The sequence below is a fragment of the Chironomus tepperi genome, unplaced genomic scaffold (genome assembly GCF_022539635.2).
Source record: "Chironomus tepperi strain 1889 unplaced genomic scaffold, CSIRO-AGI_Ctep_v1 contig_211, whole genome shotgun sequence".
NCBI lineage: Eukaryota > Metazoa > Arthropoda > Insecta > Diptera > Chironomidae > Chironomus > Chironomus tepperi.
The window spans coordinates 3,914-29,032 of record NW_027226333.1 but is presented as its reverse complement, the minus strand read 5'-3'; the positions used below and the strand labels follow the sequence as shown (position 1 = coordinate 29,032).

At 31.8% G+C, this 25,119-nt stretch overlaps 17 protein-coding genes across 18 annotated transcripts; 7 read left to right on the top strand and 10 right to left on the bottom strand.

The window, feature by feature from the left end:
• Nucleotides 1-6: 6 nt before the first annotated feature.
• LOC139090083 (ceramide phosphoethanolamine synthase-like) lies at nt 7-3,834 on the bottom strand. Its single transcript, XM_070639769.1, has 5 exons — nt 3,269-3,834; nt 1,609-1,813; nt 1,244-1,545; nt 1,082-1,182; nt 7-1,018 (listed from the first exon to the last, which is right to left on the bottom strand). Exons 1-5 carry the CDS (start codon nt 3,783-3,785, stop codon nt 557-559), a joined length of 1,587 nt encoding a protein of 528 aa, XP_070495870.1. The 5' UTR covers nt 3,786-3,834; the 3' UTR covers nt 7-556.
• A 259-nt stretch (nt 3,835-4,093) lies between these two features.
• On the top strand, nt 4,094-5,957 carry LOC139090082 (IST1 homolog). Of its 2 annotated transcripts, XM_070639767.1 has the most exons (6): nt 4,094-4,327; nt 4,390-4,454; nt 4,515-5,201; nt 5,363-5,428; nt 5,608-5,655; nt 5,716-5,957. In XM_070639767.1, exons 1-6 carry the CDS (start codon nt 4,204-4,206, stop codon nt 5,851-5,853), a joined length of 1,128 nt encoding a protein of 375 aa, XP_070495868.1. In that variant the 5' UTR covers nt 4,094-4,203; the 3' UTR covers nt 5,854-5,957. The 2 variants fall into 2 exon arrangements, with proteins under 2 accessions (XP_070495868.1, XP_070495869.1); XM_070639768.1 differs by lacking the exon at nt 5,363-5,428.
• A 92-nt stretch (nt 5,958-6,049) lies between these two features.
• LOC139090086 (histone H2B) lies at nt 6,050-6,487 on the bottom strand. Its single transcript, XM_070639773.1, has one exon. The coding sequence runs from the start codon at nt 6,456-6,458 to the stop codon at nt 6,081-6,083; it is 378 nt and encodes a 125-aa protein (XP_070495874.1). The 5' UTR covers nt 6,459-6,487; the 3' UTR covers nt 6,050-6,080.
• Nucleotides 6,488-6,642: 155 nt separating this feature from the next.
• Nucleotides 6,643-7,219, top strand: LOC139090093 (histone H2A-like). The gene has a single exon (XM_070639779.1). It carries the CDS (start codon nt 6,697-6,699, stop codon nt 7,084-7,086), a length of 390 nt encoding a protein of 129 aa, XP_070495880.1. The 5' UTR covers nt 6,643-6,696; the 3' UTR covers nt 7,087-7,219.
• Nucleotides 7,220-7,849: 630 nt separating this feature from the next.
• Nucleotides 7,850-8,305, bottom strand: LOC139090087 (histone H4). The gene has a single exon (XM_070639774.1). The coding sequence runs from the start codon at nt 8,266-8,268 to the stop codon at nt 7,957-7,959; it is 312 nt and encodes a 103-aa protein (XP_070495875.1). The 5' UTR covers nt 8,269-8,305; the 3' UTR covers nt 7,850-7,956.
• A 346-nt stretch (nt 8,306-8,651) lies between these two features.
• On the top strand, nt 8,652-9,338 carry LOC139090085 (histone H3). The gene has a single exon (XM_070639772.1). It carries the CDS (start codon nt 8,679-8,681, stop codon nt 9,087-9,089), a length of 411 nt encoding a protein of 136 aa, XP_070495873.1. The 5' UTR covers nt 8,652-8,678; the 3' UTR covers nt 9,090-9,338.
• Nucleotides 9,339-9,659: 321 nt separating this feature from the next.
• LOC139090088 (histone H1B) lies at nt 9,660-10,463 on the bottom strand. Its single transcript, XM_070639775.1, has one exon. The coding sequence runs from the start codon at nt 10,423-10,425 to the stop codon at nt 9,733-9,735; it is 693 nt and encodes a 230-aa protein (XP_070495876.1). The 5' UTR covers nt 10,426-10,463; the 3' UTR covers nt 9,660-9,732.
• Nucleotides 10,464-11,489: 1,026 nt separating this feature from the next.
• Nucleotides 11,490-12,053, bottom strand: LOC139090089 (histone H2B). Its single transcript, XM_070639776.1, has one exon. It carries the CDS (start codon nt 12,022-12,024, stop codon nt 11,647-11,649), a length of 378 nt encoding a protein of 125 aa, XP_070495877.1. The 5' UTR covers nt 12,025-12,053; the 3' UTR covers nt 11,490-11,646.
• Nucleotides 12,054-12,208: 155 nt separating this feature from the next.
• LOC139090090 (histone H2A-like) lies at nt 12,209-12,696 on the top strand. The gene has a single exon (XM_070639777.1). It carries the CDS (start codon nt 12,263-12,265, stop codon nt 12,638-12,640), a length of 378 nt encoding a protein of 125 aa, XP_070495878.1. The 5' UTR covers nt 12,209-12,262; the 3' UTR covers nt 12,641-12,696.
• Nucleotides 12,697-13,340: 644 nt separating this feature from the next.
• Nucleotides 13,341-13,831, bottom strand: LOC139090092 (histone H4). The gene has a single exon (XM_070639778.1). It carries the CDS (start codon nt 13,792-13,794, stop codon nt 13,483-13,485), a length of 312 nt encoding a protein of 103 aa, XP_070495879.1. The 5' UTR covers nt 13,795-13,831; the 3' UTR covers nt 13,341-13,482.
• Nucleotides 13,832-14,177: 346 nt separating this feature from the next.
• On the top strand, nt 14,178-14,994 carry LOC139090084 (histone H3). The gene has a single exon (XM_070639771.1). The coding sequence runs from the start codon at nt 14,205-14,207 to the stop codon at nt 14,613-14,615; it is 411 nt and encodes a 136-aa protein (XP_070495872.1). The 5' UTR covers nt 14,178-14,204; the 3' UTR covers nt 14,616-14,994.
• Nucleotides 14,995-15,222: 228 nt separating this feature from the next.
• On the bottom strand, nt 15,223-15,990 carry LOC139090076 (histone H1B). Its single transcript, XM_070639762.1, has one exon. It carries the CDS (start codon nt 15,949-15,951, stop codon nt 15,259-15,261), a length of 693 nt encoding a protein of 230 aa, XP_070495863.1. The 5' UTR covers nt 15,952-15,990; the 3' UTR covers nt 15,223-15,258.
• Nucleotides 15,991-17,116: 1,126 nt separating this feature from the next.
• On the bottom strand, nt 17,117-17,577 carry LOC139090078 (histone H2B). The gene has a single exon (XM_070639764.1). It carries the CDS (start codon nt 17,546-17,548, stop codon nt 17,171-17,173), a length of 378 nt encoding a protein of 125 aa, XP_070495865.1. The 5' UTR covers nt 17,549-17,577; the 3' UTR covers nt 17,117-17,170.
• A 155-nt stretch (nt 17,578-17,732) lies between these two features.
• On the top strand, nt 17,733-18,226 carry LOC139090079 (histone H2A-like). Its single transcript, XM_070639765.1, has one exon. It carries the CDS (start codon nt 17,787-17,789, stop codon nt 18,162-18,164), a length of 378 nt encoding a protein of 125 aa, XP_070495866.1. The 5' UTR covers nt 17,733-17,786; the 3' UTR covers nt 18,165-18,226.
• Nucleotides 18,227-18,950: 724 nt separating this feature from the next.
• On the bottom strand, nt 18,951-19,388 carry LOC139090081 (histone H4). Its single transcript, XM_070639766.1, has one exon. It carries the CDS (start codon nt 19,349-19,351, stop codon nt 19,040-19,042), a length of 312 nt encoding a protein of 103 aa, XP_070495867.1. The 5' UTR covers nt 19,352-19,388; the 3' UTR covers nt 18,951-19,039.
• A 346-nt stretch (nt 19,389-19,734) lies between these two features.
• Nucleotides 19,735-20,174, top strand: LOC139090077 (histone H3). The gene has a single exon (XM_070639763.1). The coding sequence runs from the start codon at nt 19,762-19,764 to the stop codon at nt 20,170-20,172; it is 411 nt and encodes a 136-aa protein (XP_070495864.1). The 5' UTR covers nt 19,735-19,761; the 3' UTR covers nt 20,173-20,174.
• A 323-nt stretch (nt 20,175-20,497) lies between these two features.
• On the bottom strand, nt 20,498-23,809 carry LOC139090075 (ceramide phosphoethanolamine synthase-like). Its single transcript, XM_070639761.1, has 4 exons — nt 23,442-23,809; nt 22,305-23,163; nt 21,999-22,247; nt 20,498-21,929 (listed from the first exon to the last, which is right to left on the bottom strand). Exons 2-4 carry the CDS (start codon nt 22,923-22,925, stop codon nt 21,702-21,704), a joined length of 1,098 nt encoding a protein of 365 aa, XP_070495862.1. The 5' UTR covers nt 22,926-23,163; nt 23,442-23,809; the 3' UTR covers nt 20,498-21,701.
• Nucleotides 23,810-25,119: the final 1,310 nt, after the last annotated feature.

Below are 25,119 nucleotides of genomic sequence, written 5' to 3'. Positions count from 1 at the left end.
TTCATAATGTTTTAATTCTCTTTACTCTTAATTAAATTCAATAATATTGAGAAGCAGAAAGAATAGAAGCACAAGATTGTTTTGTGCGCATTTTATGCAAATATTGGACAAAGCACTTTGGTAAAAAAAATATCCTAGATTTTCTTTTTAAACGATTCATGATGTGATTCCAAGCGGACAAAAATACGTTAGAATTAGTCATTAAGTGGAACTTGCCCTTAACTAGTTATAAGGTATCTCTGCCTGCTCAAGGATAAATTTTATGAAATGAATATGAACAATTTATGATTTAATTAAATAGATAATAATGGAATGTGCCAATGATATATGATGAATAGATTTTTTCATGTTTAGTCTCCAAGCTCAAATCAGTAAATGAACTAAAATTACTTTTCTAAAACTCCAATCAAAATTTCGAGTTACTAAATGAGTTAATGTAAAATGCTATACAATGCCAATTATTGCTTCTGAAATTTTACGATGAATTTTATGAATGGAGACTAGAAATAGTTTAAATATAAGGAAGATAAAAGTTCTTTTTGTCTTATTGATTCATTCAGATATCCTTTTTTGGTCCATAATTTACAGATTTTTTTGTACTGACAGTTTTATCAGTATCATCAATTGGTGCTGAAGCTAAGTTAGTCATCGATCGTCTTAATTTGTCATTATTTCCGTTTGTTGACATTTTATTAATTCTTTTAGGTGTTTGCGATTGAGATCTTTTCTGTCTTTTATTCGATTCAGTACGATTTTGGTTTTGAGTCAACCAAATCCTTCGTGCAGTTAACATGCACAAGTCTTTAAGGTTTATTAGCCAACCTCCTAATGTCTTAAATATTTCGCCCAGCGCATTATATTCATTTGGAATGATTCCTTCAACTGAACTCTCAAAATATGAGAAGAGAGGGAACCATATTCTTGTTCTTGTTGAATCGTGTGACATTAGTGCTTGATTATTGGCTAACGTATGATAGTAGAGGAATAGACGAGATGATATATAAAACGCTATGAATACCTTTAAGACAAAAAAATAAAAATATTATTAATCGATTTAAAATATAGATTTTTGATTCCTTACATCAATTGAGTAGTGTTCATGAGCCGCCAAAATGAAGAATATTCCAAACATGTTAAGTAACCATGTTATCGTGTGTAAAAAGTAAAGGTTTCTCGGTGTATCTGTAATAATAAATTATATAAAAAGGTTGAATGGATTTAAAATGTAATTTCAGTTACTTACATTCAGTAATGAAAAAGTTGAGTAATGTTAATGCAACAGTATGTCCAGAAAACATGTAATCTCCACATGTTCGGACTCCCTGAATGGACATTCCTAAACCACTCCAGATAGTGTATGCACGACTTATTCTATTAACAAGCATTTCGAATACATTAAAGTCCTCTCCATCGTCAAATTTATGGTCTGACGATTGACATTGCAGATGAGATCCTGGCACGCTTAAAGACGTAATAAGCATCGTGAAGCATCTCAACAAGAAAACTGTACCACCGAGAGCAAAAAACCTTCGCAGAAGTATCATTCTATAAATTATATAAATTGAATAAATTTCTTGATAATAAAGAATTATCATTAGTATTGTCTACCTATATTTATGGAATATTAACACGCAGACCCAAACACTAAATAGAATTGCACCTGTGACTTCGCATGCGAAAAAAGCCCAAGAAATATGAGGGACATTGTCCAAAAAGATGTCTGGGAGTGGCGGATATTTTTTAACGTCTGGAACTCTTTCATGCACCACGACCATAACAAAGGCGGTAATCCATGTAACCAAGAAAGCATAGCCTAAAAAACATAAATTAATGGATATGATGAAAATGATATTCCTTATCAAAGGTGTAAAAATAAATATAAAAAGGAGTCAATGACATAAAATTTCATATCGTCGATAATGACTGAAATAACATTGAAAATGTTGGACATTCGCATTGTTTATGGATGATGATATTTATAGATACTTGACACTACATAGGCATTTAAAAATTTCCTTTTTTTTAAAAAAAAATGACTAAAAATATGTGTACTGAATTGATGTTTTACATCTTATTTCACTAGGTGACAATGTTACTATACTTAATGAATCATACACGATAATACATTTCACAACAAAAAAATGATATCACGCAACAGCTGTATATGCTTACACTGTACATTTATTATTTAATCGTCTTATTATACTAGCTTATAGAATGCCTTAAGAATCAGTATGAGCTGTTGCGTGAGCATAGTATTATTACATTATGAATTAGCATATAATAATATTGATGATTAATGTTGAGCTTCTTAATAAATCAATGCTGTTTTCTGACTTTAATATTAAGAAAGCTTTGGGTTATCAAAAATGTTTACAGACAGCCATCAAAACAAAGAAAATATACACAACGTGCAGTATATCAGCTATCACATTCATCATTTTTGATAGTCAATAAACAATATGCAATATCTTCTTTCTTTCTTACTTTCTGTTCACACAATGAGACACCAATCTCCAATGATACTGTATGAAATGAAATTAGGAAAAGTAAGCTTAAAGACCATGAAATAAAAAAGTTTCCCAAATTGAAATAACTGTGATTTTTTGCTGATGATTCACGTGTGCCACATCATGCATTTTTTCCACAAAAAAAAAAAGAAAAGAAATGTTAACTATATGCATAAAAAGCAGCAGACGGCTTTAAATTAAAGAGTGAATTGCGTGGCACATAAAATATCATAATTAACAAAGCAAGCTTATTCATTTACTTTAAAATTCGACGTCAAATAATATTTTGCTCTAAATATAACAATCAAGGTCAAGGCTCCAATCTGAATGTTTTTATTCTGCATGCTCCCGTGATTGCCTCTCTAATTATTTGCTATTTTTTTCCATAATCATTTCAAAAACATTTGAAAGACATTCTTCCTGTATTGTATATGTATTAATAATAAATTGCACGCTGTAGGCTGTTCGGGAAGTGAGGGTCACTTTAGGAACAAATAATTTACTTAGTAACAAGAAAAGAAAGTAAAACGAAATGAATTTATCTATTGATGTCCGATGATAAACTAAAAATAAAATATAAAATCACTTTTCGATAATACTATTTTCGTAATATACAGCTAGCTTGACCTGCCTCGTGCATTAGATATTTCGAATGAGTTTATGAGACTTTTTTATGGATCATGAACGTGTACACGTATTAAATTTAATGAGTTATTACACATGATTACACAAAGATAATATTTAATTTGTCCACTCACCTAAACTCACTATCGTTTTAAAAAATTCAGGCTGAATGCATGTTGCGAAACATTTTCCGGAATTGGAACCGTCAATAGAATTTGGTGGTGAAATATCTAAATCATGTAAATGATTTCTTTCAGTCAGAATGTTATGATGATGCGGTTGAAACGTACTACGATGTTGTGAATTAGAGTTTAATAGGTTGTTAATCAGATTGCTTTGACTGTCAATTAAGCCGAGATAGACGAGACAATTTCTATTTTGTGATTGAAGTTTGTGAATAATTAATGAAAACTTCTTCAGATCACCCAAAAGGATATTATATTTTGCTTCCAATGAATACAGATCTCTCTCATTTATTAACAATAGAGTTTTTCCGTCTATTTTCTCCTCAATTACTGCACTTAAAATCTCTTTACTTTCAATTTTATCTTTGAGGAAACTTTTTACATTTTCTATTGTCCAATTTAATATATTTTCGTTCATTTTTTTGAACTGAAATTCATTTAACAAAATATCATTAACAGAAAACATTATCACTATATTATTAAACTATTTCAAATGAATTAAATTATAACATTTTTACAACACGAAACTTTTTGCTTTTTTCGCAATTTCCCTTGTAAACAATTCGGTTTCTACTGCATATATAGACTTCGCTGAAAACAAATTCTTCGTCAACTTCACCATATTTGTAAGTGCTTTACAAAAGTTAACACCTAAGAATTTTATTGGCCAAGTATTAATCAGGAACTGGAGATATATAAATTTAATTAAATCATATTTTTCTAAACAAATTTCCTTATTTTTACGGACATTTCTTTTACATGTAGTAGTGTGCTTTACTTTTTCTGAAAGGGAAATTAGTCACTAATAAAAATAAATTTGTTCCATCTTAAATTCACCTATTTCTTTGTTGTGCATAAGCTAATTGAGTGTAAATTATTACAAAATGTTTTCAAGTGGACCAAACTACAATAAGCTAAAGACGAATCTTCGTTTGGCAGTAAATCGGCTTAAATTACTTGAAAAGAAAAAAACAGAGACGAATCAAAAAGCCAGAAAGGAAATAGCAGGTATTTACGACTTAATTAATTTAATCTTGTTGACAATTCATATATCTAATTTGATTTTTAAGATTTCCTCGAGATCCAGAAGCCTGATAGGGCTAGAATTCGTGTTGAGCACATAATCAGAGAAGATGTAAGAAGAAATTTTCATAATTATTATGAGTCATCATTATAATTGTACAATTAATTACAGTATTTAGTAGAAGCTATGGAGATTCTTGAAATGTTTTGTGACTTGTTGCTAGCCAGATTTGGCTTAATCACACAGCTAAAGGAATTGGACGAAGGAATTTCGGAAGCAGTTTCAAGTATTATTTGGGTAGCTCCGCGTTTGCAAGCTGATGTTGCAGAATTAAAAATTATATCGGACATGTTAACAGCAAAGTATGGAAAGCCTTACAGTGATGCTTGTAGAGCATCCATACCACCCTCAAATGTTTCTGAAAAATTACAACATAAAATGAGCATTCAAGCACCACCTAAGCTTCTTGTTGAAAAGTATTTAATTGAAATTGCTAAAATTTTCAATATTGACTACGAGCCTGATCAATCAATAATGAAGGACGATCAAAGACCAGAAGGTTTTCTTATTGATCTTGGAGATAAAAATAATTTAAATGGAAATATTCCACAATTTCCACCAAATCCAGGTTTTATTGGATATCCTCAACCACCACAATTACCAGTTTTGCCGCAACCACCAAATATTCCATTTAATTATCCAAGTGGACCAAGTGGCCCAAGTGGTGGAGCTTCTACATCTTTTACAAACTATCCAAGTGCACCGTATAATTATAACATACCGCCTAATCCTATGCCTCAGCAACCACAACATCCTTCAATGCCTGAAAAGAAGGATTTGAATGTTAACTTTTTGAATGTAAGTAACTCTAATATTTTTTTAGTACACATTTGAGGTCATACAGGATAAACAAAAATCCTTAATTAATTTGTTCCTGTTGATTCCTGTATGATCTTAAAAGATTTTTGTTTAACTCTAACAATTATATTTAAAATCTTACACGCATGTTGCACGAATAGGAGGAAAAGAGAAATGAATCATTGCCTCCGCCTTATTCTTCTATAAGTCCAGAGGATAATGCACAGGTAAGCAAGCATATCATTAACAGTTGATTAGTCCATTAAAAATATGACATTACTAACATGCAATCATGGAAACTCATTAAATTGGTACTTTGTAAGTTTCATTCTTACTATATTTTTAAGGCTTTAAATTTTTTTGAAAGATTTGCTAATAAATATTCTGTTTTTTTTTTTAATTGCAGTTTGTTCCTAATTTGTCTATGCAACCAAAACCTGCACCACGATCAAAGGTAAATAAATAATATGAATATGTAGCTAATTATACTAATCAATTTCTTATTAATTTTAAGGTTTTGCCTGATTTGCCGAATGTTCCGTCAAATTTGCCAGATGTGCCGAGCGATAATACTCAAGATGCACCAGATGATTCTGAAATCGATTTCGATGATTTGACTAGAAGATTCGAAGAATTAAAGAAGCGACACTAATTAATTTATTCATGCTGAGAACTAATGTTGATTGTTTTTGTATCATAAAAATTATATTAAAACAGATTATACAGTTATATCTAACTTATGCTGAACTTTATGCAAAAAAAACTATAATAAAATTATGTGCTTTAAATTTCATATTTAAAATTTTTTTCTTCATTTAATTTATATTTTCGGTCTTGAAAAAGACCATTTGGGATATGCGATGAAACGTAGAAAGCAATTTACTTGGATGATGTGTATTTTGTGACGGCTTTTGTTCCTTCTGAGACAGCGTGCTTAGCCAATTCACCAGGTAAGAGTAAACGAACAGCAGTCTGGATCTCGCGACTTGTGATTGTTGAGCGTTTGTTGTAGTGAGCCAATCTTGAGGCTTCAGCAGCAATACGTTCAAAAATGTCATTGACGAAACTGTTCATGATGCTCATTGCCTTTGATGAGACACCAGTGTCTGGGTGAACTTGCTTCAAGACTTTGAAGATGTAGATTGCGTATGATTCTTTACGCTTATGACGTCTCTTCTTCTTGTCATCCTTTGAGATTGCTTTTTGTGCCTTTCCGGCTTTCTTTGCAGCTTTTCCGCTTGTTTTTGGTGGTGCCATTTTTACTTTATGAAGTGTTTTGAATAAAATTCAGAATACAACTGATTACCCTTGTTACTTTTGTCTCTCTTTATATACATTTTCTCTCTCCATGTAGCATAGGCCACGCCCCTTATTTTTCCCGCTCTAAAATTTAGTATAAATACCTGCACATTTTTCAGCACACAACTCAGTATCGAATCATCTCTGGTTCTTAAACTTTCTCGTACAAAACAAAACCAAATAATCTATTGAAAAAATGTCTGGCCGTGGTAAAGGAGGCAAAGTTAAGGCAAAGGCAAAGTCACGTTCAAACCGTGCTGGATTACAATTCCCAGTTGGTCGTATCCATCGTCTTCTCCGTAAAGGAAACTATGCTGAACGTGTTGGTGCTGGAGCTCCAGTATATTTAGCTGCCGTCATGGAATACTTGGCTGCTGAAGTTCTTGAATTGGCAGGAAATTTGGCAGGAAATGCTGCTCGTGATAACAAGAAAACAAGAATTATCCCACGTCACTTGCAATTGGCCATCCGTAATGACGAAGAATTGAACAAACTTTTATCCGGAGTAACAATCGCACAAGGTGGTGTCTTACCAAACATTCAAGCCGTCTTGTTGCCAAAGAAGACCGAATCAAAGAAAGCTTAAATTCATCAACTATATGCCTTCAAACAGCTATAAACCGTCCTTCTAAGGACGACAAATTTTAATTTCCAAAGAAAAACAAATTTTAATTTCATAACGTTAAATTAATTTCACTTTTTAGCATTTATTAAATAAAATTCATATAAAATATTATGACTTAGTCTAGGAATCCCAATAATACAATTAAAACTAATTTATGTATAGTACCTTACCAAATGCATAACATAAATTTTTATGCTTGCCTGATAGATTGCAGAGCTTGTTTTTGCAAAAAATTAACTATACATTTGATCCAATCGGGATAGTAGGTAAATATACTTAGAAGTTGTTCTTTACAATCAACTAAGTTCTGAACTAAAACATAAGAAAAACTTAACATAATCTAAAAATCAAATGAAAAATTAGATGATTGTACAAAAGTATTACCATTCTTTGCTCCTACCAGTTCCAGAGCTGACGAATATCTTGATGATGGCTTTATTGTTTGCTTATCACTAAAAATTCAATTGAATCAAATTTAAGCTTTATTTATGTTCAGATAGTACTAAATTTTGGAACATATTTTTCAAAACAATTTTTGAAATCATCAAATCCGTTAAAGTATTTAAAACTAAAAAATATGTTAATAATATTTAATAACCGTATTTTACATAATACATCAAATAAGAATTGGAAGCAGTAAATTTCGAGAAAATGGAACAACAATTAGGGATGAATATGATTAATTCAGGTACTAAAAATAAGTTAAAAGAGCTTTTATTGGTTCAATAAGAATATGCGAATAAATTAAAATAATTTTCTTTAATAATTTAAATTGCGGTCTTGAAAAAGACCATTTGATGTAAGTTGTTGATGATAATGGATTGAAGTAATTTAACCTCCGAAACCGTAGAGAGTACGTCCTTGGCGTTTCAATGCATAGACGACATCCATAGCTGTGACTGTCTTTCTCTTGGCGTGTTCAGTATAAGTGACTGCATCACGGATGACATTTTCCAAGAAAACTTTCAAGACACCACGGGTTTCTTCGTAGATCAAGCCTGAGATACGCTTGACACCACCACGACGAGCCAAACGGCGAATAGCTGGTTTTGTGATTCCTTGGATGTTATCACGAAGAACTTTACGATGACGCTTTGCGCCTCCTTTTCCTAAACCTTTTCCTCCTTTACCTCGTCCAGTCATTTTGTATTTTTAATATATTCTTACTTGTTTACACGAGAAAACGTAAAACTTGAATGATTCCAATTCATGAAATTCACTCTCTTTATATACATTCTCTCACCTTCCCCTCTCTCATCAGTTTTACACCAATTTTCTGTCATTTGAAAAAGTTTAATTAATTTTATGCACCTTAATAATTGGATCAAAACAATATGAAACTTTTTGATAACAATTCCAAATATTTAATTAATTAAATTAAATGATATTCAACAAATTGATCAAAAACTTCTCGTTTCCCCTGAATTTGTCTCTCCCCACCACATAAACACATATGCGCGCCATAGTATTCATATATAAAGGGGACTAATTTCTCGCTCTCGCATCATTTCTCGTTTGTATTTCAAATCGAAAAGTAAATCCTCAAAAATAAAATGGCTCGTACAAAGCAGACAGCTCGTAAATCAACTGGTGGAAAGGCACCACGTAAACAATTGGCAACAAAGGCTGCCCGTAAATCAGCACCAGCAACCGGAGGAGTAAAGAAGCCACATCGTTATCGTCCAGGTACAGTCGCTCTTCGTGAAATCCGTCGTTACCAAAAATCAACTGAATTGTTGATCCGTAAATTGCCATTCCAACGTCTTGTTCGTGAAATCGCTCAGGATTTCAAGACTGACTTGCGTTTCCAATCATCAGCAGTCATGGCTTTACAAGAAGCATCTGAAGCTTACCTCGTCGGTTTATTCGAAGACACAAACTTGTGTGCCATCCATGCCAAGCGTGTCACAATTATGCCAAAAGACATCCAACTTGCCCGTCGTATCCGTGGTGAACGTGCATAAATTCCTACATCATTCTACATTTATTTGAACGGTCTTTTTCAAGACCACCAAAAATATTCACATGAAAAGAAGAAATTTTTTAGTCAATTTTATGATCTCTGCAATATTTTATCATAGCAACTAGTTCCTTAAAATGGAGTCATTTTCAATATCAAGCAAAAGTCCATTGATAGCTCACTTTTCATTATGTGACGTAAAATGTTACAAAGGATGAGTGTTGTAGTCTAAGAGAACAGAAAAATTATAAACAGGAACCGTAAATTCACTGTTATGAGTTTCATAGAACGTATCTGGATACGCTGTATTGGTCAATCATTCAAATATTGTTATGTGTTGAATCTGTAACTGAGCTTTAAAAATCGTTACTTTATAGATTTAAGAATTATTAAGCGCTTTAAGTATTCTTGGTATATTGTCGCTCGATTTATGAGAAGGGATGAGTATGTAGGATTCATAATTTCACTCACAAATATGATACATATTTAGAGGTGATATCACAGAATTTTTATTAATTTAGGAAAAGCTAAAATAGAAATTGGAATTAAAAATAAATTTTTCTTTTTCGAATAACATTTTGTAGTCCTGAAAAGGACTTTTTTGAGGTGATTGCTGAATATCAGCTATTAAAGTAAAAATATTAAATTTATGCTTTCTTTGCTGCTGGTTTTTTGGCAGCTTTTGGCTTCTTCTCTGCTGCTGGTTTCTTTGCTTTTGGTGCTGCAGCCTTCTTTGGCTTGGCCTCCTTCTTGGGCTTAGCGGCTTTTGGTTTAGGTGCAGCTTTTGGTTTTGGTGCTGCCTTTTTGGCTGCAGGTTTTGCTGCTGCTGGTTTTTTTGTGGTCTTTGCAACTGGCTTCTTGATCTTTGTGGCTGAAGCAGCTTTTGGTTTCTTGGCAATTGTTTTCTTAACTACCTTCTTCTCGCCAGCTTTCTTTGGCTTGGCAGCGGCCTTCTTTGGTTTCTTCTCAGTAACCTTCTTTACAACCTTTTCTTTCTTGGCTGCTGCTGGCAATTTGAATGATCCTGATGCTCCTTTACCTTTTGTTTGCAATAATTGTCCCTTTTCAACGGATGATTTCAAGTATTTCTTGATGAATGGTGACAATTTGTCAACATCAACTTTATATTGAGCAGCAAGGAATTTCTTGATTGCCTGAACAGATGAACCACCTCGTTCCTTCAATGTCTTAACGGCATTGACAACCATTTCACTAACTGGTGGATGAGTTCTTGGTGCCTTTGGTTTCTTTGGCTTGTCGGATTTTGGTTTCTTCTCCTTCTTTGCTTTTGCTGGTGAAGCAACTGGAACTGGTGCGACTTCTACTGCTGGGTCAGACATTTTTATTTTATTTCACTTGATTTGTTTATATAAAAATAATTTTCGAATTGAAAATATTATGAGAAATACAGTAATTCAATAGTCCCTCTACTATGATATGTGAATGGAAACGAAGCCTCGCGCTCAATTTTTGTTGGAAATTTTTCCCTCGTAAACTTCTGCGTCGATCTCAAAATTTGTTAATTTTTTCGCAAACTTTCATCGAGTGACTTCAAATCTTTTTTGAATCTTATTTTAAAATGAAATTTCTCTCAAATGCTGATTTTAGAATTCCTTAATTAAATTAATAATAGCTAAAAAACAACACTTAAAGTCAAAATTTGTGAAAAATTTCGGAAATTTCTTTAATTAATTGTCAATAACTTTTGAACCAAATTGACTTTTTTCATGAGATTTTCACTCAATGAAAGTTTATTTATTGTAGATTTATAAAATTAAGTTAAAAATCTCAAAATATTAATTAACTTAACCAAAGACAGGTACCAACTAAAATAATGATGAGTACTCAGTGCTTGAAAATTTATGCGATAAAATTTTATGAATTTAACTTTAATTTAACCATGTCTTGTAAAATTTATTTAGGTGCTAAATTGTAGAAATTTGTCAATATACTTAAATTAATTTCAATTTTAACAAATTAACAGCAACATTATTAATTAAATTAATTTATAAAATTCTTCATACAAAATGTCAGATTCATACAAATTGAATAAGGTATGTCATGTAAGTGATAGAAGCTTTGTATAGGAAGGCTGAGTTTAAATTTCAAATTTACTACAAATATTTATTTCAAATCATGCTTTTTAGTTAATTTAACTTGAACTTTACATGAAAAATTTCACAATTGAGTCAAAGTTATGATTCTCGAATTTATCTATGCAAATAAAATGCGTCATCAGAAATATTCATATATCAAGAACAAAGAACAATGTCTAATATAACAAATTTAGGTAGAGCAATAAGTTAGAAATAAAATTCACATGTAGTTTAAATTTTTAAAAACATATTTATTTTAATTTTAATTTAATTAACTTTATTCTTAAAAATATTCTACTATATACAGAATCATTTATAGGTTATTTTGTAATTTTAGTAAATTTTATATTTTAAAAAAACTGGAATGAGGAGGTCTGATTTAATTAAAATTTTTCTCTTTTTATAAATTAATTTGCGGTCTTGAAAAAGACCATTTGGGATATGCGATGAAACGTAGAAAGCAATTTACTTGGATGATGTGTATTTTGTGACGGCTTTTGTTCCTTCTGAGACAGCGTGCTTAGCCAATTCACCAGGTAAGAGTAAACGAACAGCAGTCTGGATCTCGCGACTTGTGATTGTTGAGCGTTTGTTGTAGTGAGCCAATCTTGAGGCTTCAGCAGCAATACGTTCGAAGATGTCATTGACGAAACTGTTCATGATGCTCATTGCCTTTGATGAGACACCAGTGTCTGGGTGAACTTGCTTCAAGACTTTGAAGATGTAGATTGCGTATGATTCTTTACGCTTATGACGTCTCTTCTTCTTGTCATCCTTTGAGATTGCTTTTTGTGCCTTTCCGGCTTTCTTTGCAGCTTTTCCGCTTGTTTTTGGTGGTGCCATTTTTACTTTATGAAGTGTTTTGAATAAAATTCAGAATACAACTGATTACCCTTGTTACTTTTGTCTCTCTTTATATACATTTTCTCTCTCCATGTAGCATAGGCCACGCCTCTTATTTTTCCCGCTCTCAAAATTTGTATAAATACCTGCACATTTTTCAGCACACAACTCAGTATCGAATCATCTCTGGTTCTTAAACTTTCTCGTACAAAACAAAACCAAATAATCTATTGAAAAAATGTCTGGCCGTGGTAAAGGAGGCAAAGTTAAGGCAAAGGCAAAGTCACGTTCAAACCGTGCTGGATTACAATTCCCAGTTGGTCGTATCCATCGTCTTCTCCGTAAAGGAAACTATGCTGAACGTGTTGGTGCTGGAGCTCCAGTATATTTAGCTGCCGTCATGGAATACTTGGCTGCTGAAGTTCTTGAATTGGCAGGAAATGCTGCTCGTGATAACAAGAAAACAAGAATTATCCCACGTCACTTGCAATTGGCCATCCGTAATGACGAAGAATTGAACAAACTTTTATCCGGAGTAACAATCGCACAAGGTGGTGTCTTACCAAACATTCAAGCCGTCTTGTTGCCAAAGAAGACCGAATCAAAGAAAGCTTAAATTCATCAACTATATGCCTTCAAACAGCTATAAACCGTCCTTCTAAGGACGACAAATTTTAATTTCCAAAGAAAAACAAATTTTAATTTCATAACGTTAAATTAATTTCACTTTTTAGCATTTATTAAATAAAATTCATATAAAATATTATGACTTAGTCTAGGAATCCCAATAATACAATTAAAACTAATTTATATAGAGTACCTTACCAAATGCATAACATAAATGTTAATGCTTGCCTGATAGATTGTAGAGCTTGTATTTGCAAAAAACTATAATTTGATCCAATCGGGATAGTAGGTAAATATACTTAGAAGTTGTTCTTTACAATCAACTAAGTTCTGAACTAAAACATAAGAAAAACTTAACACAATCTAAAAATCAATTGAAAAATTAGATGATTGTACAAAAATATTACCATTCTTTGCTCCTACCAGTTCCAGAGCTCACGAATATCTTGATGATGGCTTTATTGTTTGCTTATCACTCACAAAAATTCAATTGAATACAATTTATGCTTTATTTATGTTCAGATAATACTAAATTTTGGAACATATTTTCCAAAACAATTTTTGAAATCATCAAATCCGTTAAAGTATTTAAAACTAAAAAATATGTTAATAATATTTAATAACCGTATTTTAATTGTTACATCAAATTTCGAGAAAATGGAACAACAATTAGGGATGAATATGATTAATTCAGGTACTAAAAATAAGGAGCTTTTATTGGTTCAATAAGAATATGCGAATAAATTAAAATAATTTTCTTTAATAATTTAAATTGCGGTCTTGAAAAAGACCATTTGATGTAAGTTGTTGATGATAATGGATTGAAGTAATTTAACCTCCGAAACCGTAGAGAGTACGTCCTTGGCGTTTCAATGCATAGACGACATCCATAGCTGTGACTGTCTTTCTCTTGGCGTGTTCAGTATAAGTGACTGCATCACGGATGACATTTTCCAAGAAAACTTTCAAGACACCACGGGTTTCTTCGTAGATCAAGCCTGAGATACGCTTGACACCACCACGACGAGCCAAACGGCGAATAGCTGGTTTTGTGATTCCTTGGATGTTATCACGAAGAACTTTACGATGACGCTTTGCGCCTCCTTTTCCTAAACCTTTTCCTCCTTTACCTCGTCCAGTCATTTTGTATTTTTAATATATTCTTACTTGTTTACACGAGAAAACGTAAAACTTGAATGATTCCAATTCATGAAATTCACTCTCTTTATATACATTCTCTCACCTTCCCCTCTCTCATCAGTTTTACATCAATTTCCTGTCATTTCAAATACTTTAATAAATTTTATGCACCTTAATAATTGGATCAAAACAATATGAAACTTTTTGATAACAATTCCAAATATTTAATTAATTAAATTAAATGATATTCAACAAATTGATCAAAAACTTCTCGTTTCCCCTGAATTTGTCTCTCCCCACCACATAAACACATATGCGCGCCATAGTATTCATATATAAAGGGGACTCATTTCTCGCTCTCGCATCATTTCTCGTTTGTATTTCAAATCGAAAAGTAAATCCTCAAAAATAAAATGGCTCGTACAAAGCAGACAGCTCGTAAATCAACTGGTGGAAAGGCACCACGTAAACAATTGGCAACAAAGGCTGCCCGTAAATCAGCACCAGCAACCGGAGGAGTAAAGAAGCCACATCGTTATCGTCCAGGTACAGTCGCTCTTCGTGAAATCCGTCGTTACCAAAAATCAACTGAATTGTTGATCCGTAAATTGCCATTCCAACGTCTTGTTCGTGAAATCGCTCAGGATTTCAAGACTGACTTGCGTTTCCAATCATCAGCAGTCATGGCTTTACAAGAAGCATCTGAAGCTTACCTCGTCGGTTTATTCGAAGACACAAACTTGTGTGCCATCCATGCCAAGCGTGTCACAATTATGCCAAAAGACATCCAACTTGCCCGTCGTATCCGTGGTGAACGTGCATAAATTCCTACATCATTCTACATTTATTTGAACGGTCTTTTTCAAGACCACCAAAAATATTCACATGAAAAGAAGAAATTTTTTAGTCAATTTTATGATCTCTGCAATATTTTATCATAGCAACTAGTTCCTTAAAATGGAGTCATTTTCAATATCAAGCAAAAGTCCATTGATAGCTCACTTTTCATTATGTGACGTAAAATGTTACAAAGGATGAGTGTTGTAGTCTAAGAGAACAGAAAAATTATAAACAGGAACCGTAAATTCACTGTTATGAGTTTCATAGAACGTATCTGGATACGTTGTATTGGTCAATCATTCAAATATTGTTATGTGTTGAATCTGTAACTGAGCTTTAAAAATCGTTACTTTTATAGATTTAAGAATTATTAAGCGCTTTAAGTATTCTTGGTATATTGTCGCTCGATTTATGAGAAGGGATGAGTATGTAGGATTCATAATTTCACTCACAAATATGATACATATTTAGAGGTGATATCACAGAATTTTTATTAATTTAGGAAAAGCTAAAATAGAAATTGGAATTAAAAATAAATTTTTCTTTTTCGAATAACATTTTGTAGTCCTGAAAAGGACTTTTTGAGGTGATTGCTGAATATCAGCTATTAAAGTATAAATATTAAATTTATGCTTTCTTTGCTGCTGGTTTTTTGGCAGCTTTTGGCTTCTTCTCTGCTGCTGGTTTCTTTGCTTTTGGTGCTGCAGCCTTCTTTGGCTTGGCCTCCTTCTTGGGCTTAGCGGCTTTTGGTTTAGGTGCAGCTTTTGGTTTTGGTGCTGCCTTTTTGGCTGCAGGTTTTGCTGCTGCTGGTTTTTTTGTGGTCTTTGCAACTGGCTTCTTGATCTTTGTGGCTGAAGCAGCTTTTGGTTTCTTGGCAATTGTTTTCTTAACTACCTTCTTCTCGCCAGCTTTCTTTGGCTTGGCAGCGGCCTTCTTTGGTTTCTTCTCAGTAACCTTCTTTACAACCTTTTCTTTCTTGGCTGCTGCTGGCAATTTGAATGATCCTGATGCTCCTTTACCTTTTGTTTGCAATAATTGTCCCTTTTCAACGGATGATTTCAAGTATTTCTTGATGAATGGTGACAATTTGTCAACATCAACTTTATATTGAGCAGCAAGGAATTTCTTGATTGCCTGAACAGATGAACCACCTCGTTCCTTCAATGTCTTAACGGCATTGACAACCATTTCACTAACTGGTGGATGAGTTCTTGGTGCCTTTGGTTTCTTTGGCTTGTCGGATTTTGGTTTCTTCTCCTTCTTTGCTTTTGCTGGTGAAGCAACTGGAACTGGTGCGACTTCTACTGCTGGGTCAGACATTTTTATTTTATTTCACTTGATTTGTTTATATAAAAATAATTTTCGAATTGAAAATATTATGAGAAATACAGTAATTCAATAGTCCCTCTACTATGATATGTGAATGGAAACGAAGCCTCGCGCTCAATTTTTGTTGGAAATTTTTCCCTCGTAAACTTCTGCGTCGATCTCAAAATTTGTTAATTTTTTCGCAAACTTTCATCGAGTGACTTCAAATCTTTTTTGAATCTTATTTTAAAATGAAATTTCTCTCAAATGCTGATTTTAGAATTCCTTAATTAAATTAATAATAGCTAAAAAACAACACTTAAAGTCAAAATTTGTGAAAAATTTCGGAAATTTCTTTAATTAATTGTCAATAACTTTTGAACCAAATTGACTTTTTTCATGAGATTTTCACTCAATGAAAGTTTATTTATTGTAGATTTATAAAATTAAGTTAAAAATCTCAAAATATTAATTAACTTAACCAAAGACAGGTACCAACTAAAATAATGATGAGTACTCAGTGCTTGAAAATTTATGCGATAAAATTTTATGAATTTAACTTTAATTTAACCATGTCTTGTAAAATTTATTTAGGTGCTAAATTGTAGAAATTTGTCAATATACTTAAATTAATTTCAATTTTAACAAATTAACAGCAACATTATTAATTAAATTAATTTATAAAATTCTTCATACAAAATGTCAGATTCATACAAATTGAATAAGGTATGTCATGTAAGTGAAAGAAGCTTTGTAAAGGAAGGCTGAGTTAAAATTTCAAATTTACTACAAATATTTATTTCAAATCATGCTTTTTAGTTAATTTAACTTGAACTTTACATGAAAAATTTCACAATTGAGTCAAAGTTATGATTCTCGAATTTATCTATGCAAATAAAATGCGTCATCAGTAATATGCATAAATCAAGAACAAAGAACAATGTCTAATAACAAATTTAGGTAGAGCAATAAGTTAGAAATAAAATTCACATGTAGTTTAAATTTTTAGAAACTTATTTATTTTAATTTTGATTTAATTAACTTTATTCTTAAAAATATTCTACTATATACAGAATCATTTATAGGTTATTTTGTAATTTTAGTAAATTTTATATTTTAAAAAAACTGGAATGAGGAGGTCTGATTTAATTAAAATTTTTCTCTTTTTATAAATTAATTTGCGGTCTTGAAAAAGACCATTTGGGATATGCGATGAAACGTAGAAAGCAATTTACTTGGATGATGTGTATTTTGTGACGGCTTTTGTTCCTTCTGAGACAGCGTGCTTAGCCAATTCACCAGGTAAGAGTAAACGAACAGCAGTCTGGATCTCGCGACTTGTGATTGTTGAGCGTTTGTTGTAGTGAGCCAATCTTGAGGCTTCAGCAGCAATACGTTCGAAGATGTCATTGACGAAACTGTTCATGATGCTCATTGCCTTTGATGAGACACCAGTGTCTGGGTGAACTTGCTTCAAGACTTTGAAGATGTAGATTGCGTATGATTCTTTACGCTTATGACGTCTCTTCTTCTTGTCATCCTTTGAGATTGCTTTTTGTGCCTTTCCGGCTTTCTTTGCAGCTTTTCCGCTTGTTTTTGGTGGTGCCATTTTTACTTTATGAAGTGTTTTGAATAAAATTCAGAATACAACTGATTACCCTTGTTACTTTTGTCTCTCTTTATATACATTTTCTCTCTCCATGTAGCATAGGCCACGCCTCTTATTTTTCCCGCTCTCAAAATTTGTATAAATACCTGCACATTTTTCAGCACACAACTCAGTATCGAATCATCTCTGGTTCTTAAACTTTCTCGTACAAAACAAAACCAAATAATCTATTGAAAAAATGTCTGGCCGTGGTAAAGGAGGCAAAGTTAAGGCAAAGGCAAAGTCACGTTCAAACCGTGCTGGATTACAATTCCCAGTTGGTCGTATCCATCGTCTTCTCCGTAAAGGAAACTATGCTGAACGTGTTGGTGCTGGAGCTCCAGTATATTTAGCTGCCGTCATGGAATACTTGGCTGCTGAAGTTCTTGAATTGGCAGGAAATGCTGCTCGTGATAACAAGAAAACAAGAATTATCCCACGTCACTTGCAATTGGCCATCCGTAATGACGAAGAATTGAACAAACTTTTATCCGGAGTAACAATCGCACAAGGTGGTGTCTTACCAAACATTCAAGCCGTCTTGTTGCCAAAGAAGACCGAATCAAAGAAAGCTTAAATTCATCAACTATATGCCTTCAAACAGCTATAAACCGTCCTTTTAAGGACGACAAATTTTAATTTCCAAAGAAAAACAAATTTTAATTTCATAACCTTAAATTAATTTCACTTTTTAGCATTATAAAATTCATATAAAATATTATGACTTAGTCTAGGAATCCCAATAATACAATTAAAACTAATTTATGTAGAGTACCTTACCAAATGCATAACATAAATGTTTATGCTTGCCTGATAGATTGCAGAGTTTTTTTTTTTTTTTCAAAAAACTATAATTAACGTACTTTGATCCAATCGGGATAGTAGGTAAATATACTTAGAAGTTGTTCTTTACAATCAACTAAGTTCTGAACTAAAACATAAGAAAAACTTAACATAATATAAAAAAAATCAATTGAAAAATTAGATGATTGTACAAAAGTATTACCATTCTTTGCTCCTCCCAGTTCCAGAGCTGACGAATATCTTTATGATGGCTATATTGTTTGCTTATCATTCACAAAAATTCAATTGAATCAAATTTATGCTTTATTTATATTCAGATAGTACTAAATTTTGGAACATATTTTCCAAAACAATTTTTGAAATCATCAAATCCGTTAAAGTATTTAAAACTAAAAAATATGTTAATAATATTTAATAACCGTATTTTAATTGTTACATCAAATAATAATTGGAAGCAGTAGAATTTCGAGAAAATGGAACAACAATTAGGGATGAATATGATTAATTCAGGTACTTAAAAATAAGGAGCTTTTATTGGTTCAATAAGAATATACGAATAAATTAAAATAATTTTCTTTAATAATTTAAATTGCGGTCTTGAAAAAGACCATTTGATGTAAGTTGTTGATGATAATGGATTGAAGTAATTTAACCTCCGAAACCGTAGAGAGTACGTCCTTGGCGTTTCAATGCATAGACGACATCCATAGCTGTGACTGTCTTTCTCTTGGCGTGTTCAGTATAAGTGACTGCATCACGGATGACATTTTCCAAGAAAACTTTCAAGACACCACGGGTTTCTTCGTAGATCAAGCCTGAGATACGCTTGACACCACCACGACGAGCCAAACGGCGAATAGCTGGTTTTGTGATTCCTTGGATGTTATCACGAAGAACTTTACGATGACGCTTTGCGCCTCCTTTTCCTAAACCTTTTCCTCCTTTACCTCGTCCAGTCATTTTGTATTTTTAATATATTCTTACTTGTTTACACGAGAAAACGTAAAACTTGAATGATTCCAATTCATGAAATTCACTCTCTTTATATACATTCTCTCACCTTCCCCTCTCTCATCAGTTTTACATCAATTTCCTGTCATTTCAAATAGTTTAATTAATTTTATGCACCTTAATACTTGGATCAAAACAATATGAAACTTTTTGATAACAATTCGAGATATTTAATTAATTAAATTAAATGATATTCAACAAATTGATCAAAAACTTCTCGTTTCCCCTGAATTTGTCTCTCCCCACCACATAAACACATATGCGCGCCATAGTAATCATATATAAAGGGGACTCATTTCTCGCTCTCGCATCATTTCTCGTTTGTATTTCAAATCGAAAAGTAAATCCTCAAAAATAAAATGGCTCGTACAAAGCAGACAGCTCGTAAATCAACTGGTGGAAAGGCACCACGTAAACAATTGGCAACAAAGGCTGCCCGTAAATCAGCACCAGCAACCGGAGGAGTAAAGAAGCCACATCGTTATCGTCCAGGTACAGTCGCTCTTCGTGAAATCCGTCGTTACCAAAAATCAACTGAATTGTTGATCCGTAAATTGCCATTCCAACGTCTTGTTCGTGAAATCGCTCAGGATTTCAAGACTGACTTGCGTTTCCAATCATCAGCAGTCATGGCTTTACAAGAAGCATCTGAAGCTTACCTCGTCGGTTTATTCGAAGACACAAACTTGTGCGCCATCCATGCCAAGCGTGTCACAATTATGCCAAAGGACATCCAACTTGCCCGTCGTATCCGTGGTGAACGTGCATAAATTCCTACATCATTCTACATTTATTTGAACGGTCTTTTTCAAGACCACCAAAAATATTCACATGAAAAGAAGAAATTTTTATTATCGATCTTTATTGTTTTAGGTAGGATTATGCTGTTTTTCATGACTAGATCAGATTTGAATTAATTAATGTTTTGAAGTTTTCAAAAAATTTACAAAGTAAGTACCTGAAATATTTAAATGCCCTACCTGCTTCTGTGATGAGCTTTCCAGTATTGATGATGATTTTTGTCTGAAATAAACAGCTAGATTAACACAACAACTTTTTCGTCTGAGATAGGTAAAGTAAGTAAAAAGAACAATATAAATTATTAAATTCATAAACAAATTTATTACAATTAAAAATATGCTGTTTTGTGTATATGCAAAAAATTCTTTTTCCATTAATAAACTTCAAATCGAAAAATATTTTCTTCAAAACTCTTCCATCGTTAAATTTTCAACATGTTTTATTATGTAACTATTCAATATTTCACACATGTGGATCACATCAAGAATGTAGATTAGTGTTTAAATGAGTACAAGTTTTTGATAAATTTTTGATTAATTCAATATCATCCACGTGCATTAAATCGAGTTTTGTGAAGGAATTTCATCACGCTTCATGTTTTTCAAAATGTGCGAGTCTGTAAAACATTTAATTTTCTAAGTCCAATTATGGAAAACTGTACTCATAAGAATATTTGATATATTTTTTTTACATGAATTCAACTGCAATCATGAATAGTTTAAGAATTAATATTAATTTTTTATATACAACTTTATAGATAGACTTTATAGACTTTTAATTTCTCAAATAGATTTTATGATATATTATTTCTATATCAGTGATTCATTTGCTTGTTGTTAAATACATACATACTCAATTTAGTATCGAAGGAGCACCGAAGCACCAAACATAAGAACATTAAATCAATGAAATAATTTACAGTAAAAATAAATCCCTGCATAGGCATGCTAGATGTAAATATTAAACATTTTTACTGGAAATGGCAAGTTGGTATTGACATATTCGTGATAATTACATGAGATATATTTTTGACTAGGTTTGGAATACTTTTTTGGTTTTTAGGTAATTCTTATAATCATAGTCATTAAATGTTCGAAGAATAAAAGGTTCTTCATTTTGGTAATATGGCAATTTTCAATAAGTTTTCCCAACTATATGAGATTCCAAGAGATTCTCTTGATTTTTGAAATTCTTAATTAATTTTTGGAAATTCGCGTTTGAGATTCAATTACTCTAAAAATCAAGCATCTTACTTTTAAACATTTCGATTTCGAGCTTATAAATTTGTAAAAAGTAACTGGTATAAATGTATGAGAATCTGGTCGAAAATTTTAAAAAGTGATATTTGGCTTATTTTAAGCAATTTTTTGCTTAATGCACAGTAAAAAATTATTCTCATGTCCAATTATAGTATTTACATCTAGCAGTATAAAATTTAATGAACAAATCGTGCAATGTGCTCCTTCATATTAATATCGTTTATGCAGAATATTTATCTTCAAATATTTCCACTGCTCACAAGTGTTTTAAACACAAACTTTTGTGCTTCCCATAAATGTAGCTCCGTTCCGCAAATGACAACAAGTAGTATTATAAAGCACGAATACTGCATGACCTTCAAAAAATCCCATAGTTTATCACAGAAAATACCTAACAAAAGCAGATGTAGAAGTGCATGAACATTGACAATTCTCCACATCCACGCTACAATAAAGAACCATGTTGACTGTTTGCAGAACATAAAATAAAAGAAATAATTAGTTTAATGTACTGAACATAAAAATGACAAAGTTACCTTCATAGCGTAATTTTGTCTAGCAAATTGTCCAGGGGTAACGTCATTTTTCTCGAGAATATCTTGATAATATGCAATATACCGATTCCATGCTGTTGAGCTAAGCAGTAAAGCTGCAGAAAAATAGCCAACTTTTCTAGCTACCTTTTTCGTCGTCACTTTGACTTTATAAATTACACCTGACTCTGATGATTTTGAGTCATTAACTGGGATGATTGATTGAAGTTGTGTATAACCACGTCTTGGAGGCTAAAATGTTGATTTTTTAATTAAATTTAAAATTAATTATGAGAAATTAAGACTCACATTATTTTTTAAAAAGCAAAACACTCCAATCATTAGTGCAATACATCCTAAACCATCACATAATCCGTCAACATAATACCCCATTGTTCCAATTTCACTTCTTTCTCCACGAATGTGTCTTTTTGCTCTTGCTACATGACCGTCTAGATCATCTAGAAAAGTCCTAACTTGAAAAAGTACGACACCAAATCGTCTGAATGATAAACTATCACTTGCAACCATTCGTCCAGCCAGAATTGCCACAAAAACATGAAAAAATGAAATCATATTTGGTGTAATCACATCATGTTTACTAAATCCAACAAGGTCATCGAATATTGTTGCCATTGGAGCAAAGATGTAATGATTTGTATGGTCCAACATCAGAGCTTTGACAGTTACATCGCATAATGGATTTATATGACAATTAATCCACGTGACATCACTATAATTTATTACAGATACTGATTCCGTTGATGAAGGTAGTGTGAGCGAGTATGATGTATTAATAAGAACACTCCGTTCAATAGGATAGTTTTGCATGCGGAGATATAAATTTACATCGAGGTAAATATAAAGGAATATCAAGAGTATTAAAAGTGTTAGCAGAAGTTTACTGATCGATGAACTTGGACCAATCATCTTTTTTTACAATGTTAAACCAATACTTTTTATGACTGTGATTTAAATTCAATATTGTTGATGTTATGTTTTTTAGTACAAAATCAGTCATGCTAATTCATGACTATTTCTTTTCTAACTTTGTATCTGTTTTAATATTCAAGGGCACATTTGCTTGTTTGAATTGTTAAAAATTCAAATTTGTCCTTTGTATAGTCCAAAATAAATCCGTGATGCTTAAATTATCATGAATTCTACTCTAAAATTAAAAAATAAATGGATTACTTTATATTGTGGATCGATATTAATAAAGAAATGTATTACTTTGATTTATTAATGATTAATAGATTTCTAACAACAAAAAGTCTTAGTAACAAGATTCATTTCCACTTCCAAAATATTCTTTTAATTTTCAAAAATATCAAATCAATTTCGACTTGTCTAATTTAATAAATCAAATTTAAAGTAATTTAATTAAATTAATAAATCAATAAAGAAAGAATTCCAAAAGTCAAGGATTTTTGCTGCTCAACTTACTTGTGACTATTTTTTAAAATTTTTTCTCTCTTATCCAAATTGCGTATTGATAATTTATTCAGAATCACTGTGTTGTGTTTAAATAGAAATTCTTTTAGATAACAATTTAATTGTTTTAATATGACATGTAGATATAGCACAATAATAATTTTGCGCTTTTTGATTTCTTCTCCTCCTTAATTTAATTACTTTCCCGGAAACTTTTTTATTTCATATTTAATTTACTTATATTTGTCGATGAATTGTAAATAGATTTCGTTTAAATAAATGGCCATATAGATAATAATTTAATATCAGTTCAGTAAAAATATAAAATATGTTTTCATTCTGAGAATGGAAAATAAATTTTTTTTTCGTTATTTGTGCGAGTGTCGACTATTGGAAAAGTTGAAGACAGTTGCGGAACTAGTGAAATTTAGAACGCGCTTCGGAACTCTATGATATGCATTTTTTCACAATTTAACGTATGTAGTATTACTCTACAATATTAAATTAATTAAGGATATATTTTTTAAAAAATTAATATCCAGCATATCCTTTAAATTATGCGAATTAGCATTAAAGTGTCATACACAAATTGTTGAAAAAACCGTTAAAAGTAAGTTGCATGGCTTTTAAATTTAAATCACGTCTCTATCCAACTTGTTAGTCGTTTGATTGTCTGTAGCTCAGTTCACAGTTTCCTACACTTGGTCAAGTCAGTCGACGAAGAGTAGAAAAATAAATGAGCAACTCATCATCGCGACGTAAAAAGAAAAAAGAGTTGTAAAAAATTTTTATTACTAATTTTTGTTGTCTAAAAAATTAGTTTATTTATCTAAAATGTGAAAAAATTTTAGTTCGCGAATTTCCGAAGTCTATGAAAGTGTTATAGAAGTGGAAAATTGCAATCATAACGAATTATAGCAAAAAGAATAAAAGTGGAAAAAAGAGAAGAAAATTTTTTCAAAACAAAAACAATTTTTTGTGAGAAAAATAAGGAAAAAATTTAACGATATTCAGTAAATGGTAATGAAAAAATAGTGATTTTTAAATTAAATTGATAAATAAAGTATTCATATCAGTGACATAATCAACTTCCCGTCATGTAAAATCACATGAGAAGGATTATTTTTATTCATTCGATGAAAATATTTTTCCACGCGCCGCACGCTTCATGAAATTTTTCGTAAAATTTTATGCCTACAAACAACAAATTTTGTATATAAAATGCTTTATATTGGCATCTAGGACATTAAAATAAGTGAAAAGTGGCAAAAATTGATTAAAAATGTACAAAAATGACAAAAATTCATATAAATGACATAGAGAGACACACATTTTGCAACAACAAATGCCAGCCCCATTTTTATTTTCTTTCGTCGCGCTCTTTCCATTTCACTTACACATTCCAAGCGCGGCTTAAAAGAGAAGAGAAAGAGAAAAGGAGAGAGAAAGAGAGAGTGAGAGAGTGAGCAAAAGAGATAGGAGAAGAATAGAAGAAAAAAAAAGTTGTAAACAACGACGTAAAATTTACGAGTGTCTAATAATTTGTGTATGCGTCACAAAAATTACAATATATGTAGAATACAAACGCACACAGTTGTACAACTAGTCAAGTGAGTGAGGTATTATTATATTCTACTAGACAACGATGAAAGACTATGAGTGAGATAGTGCAAAATTAAAGCAATAACAA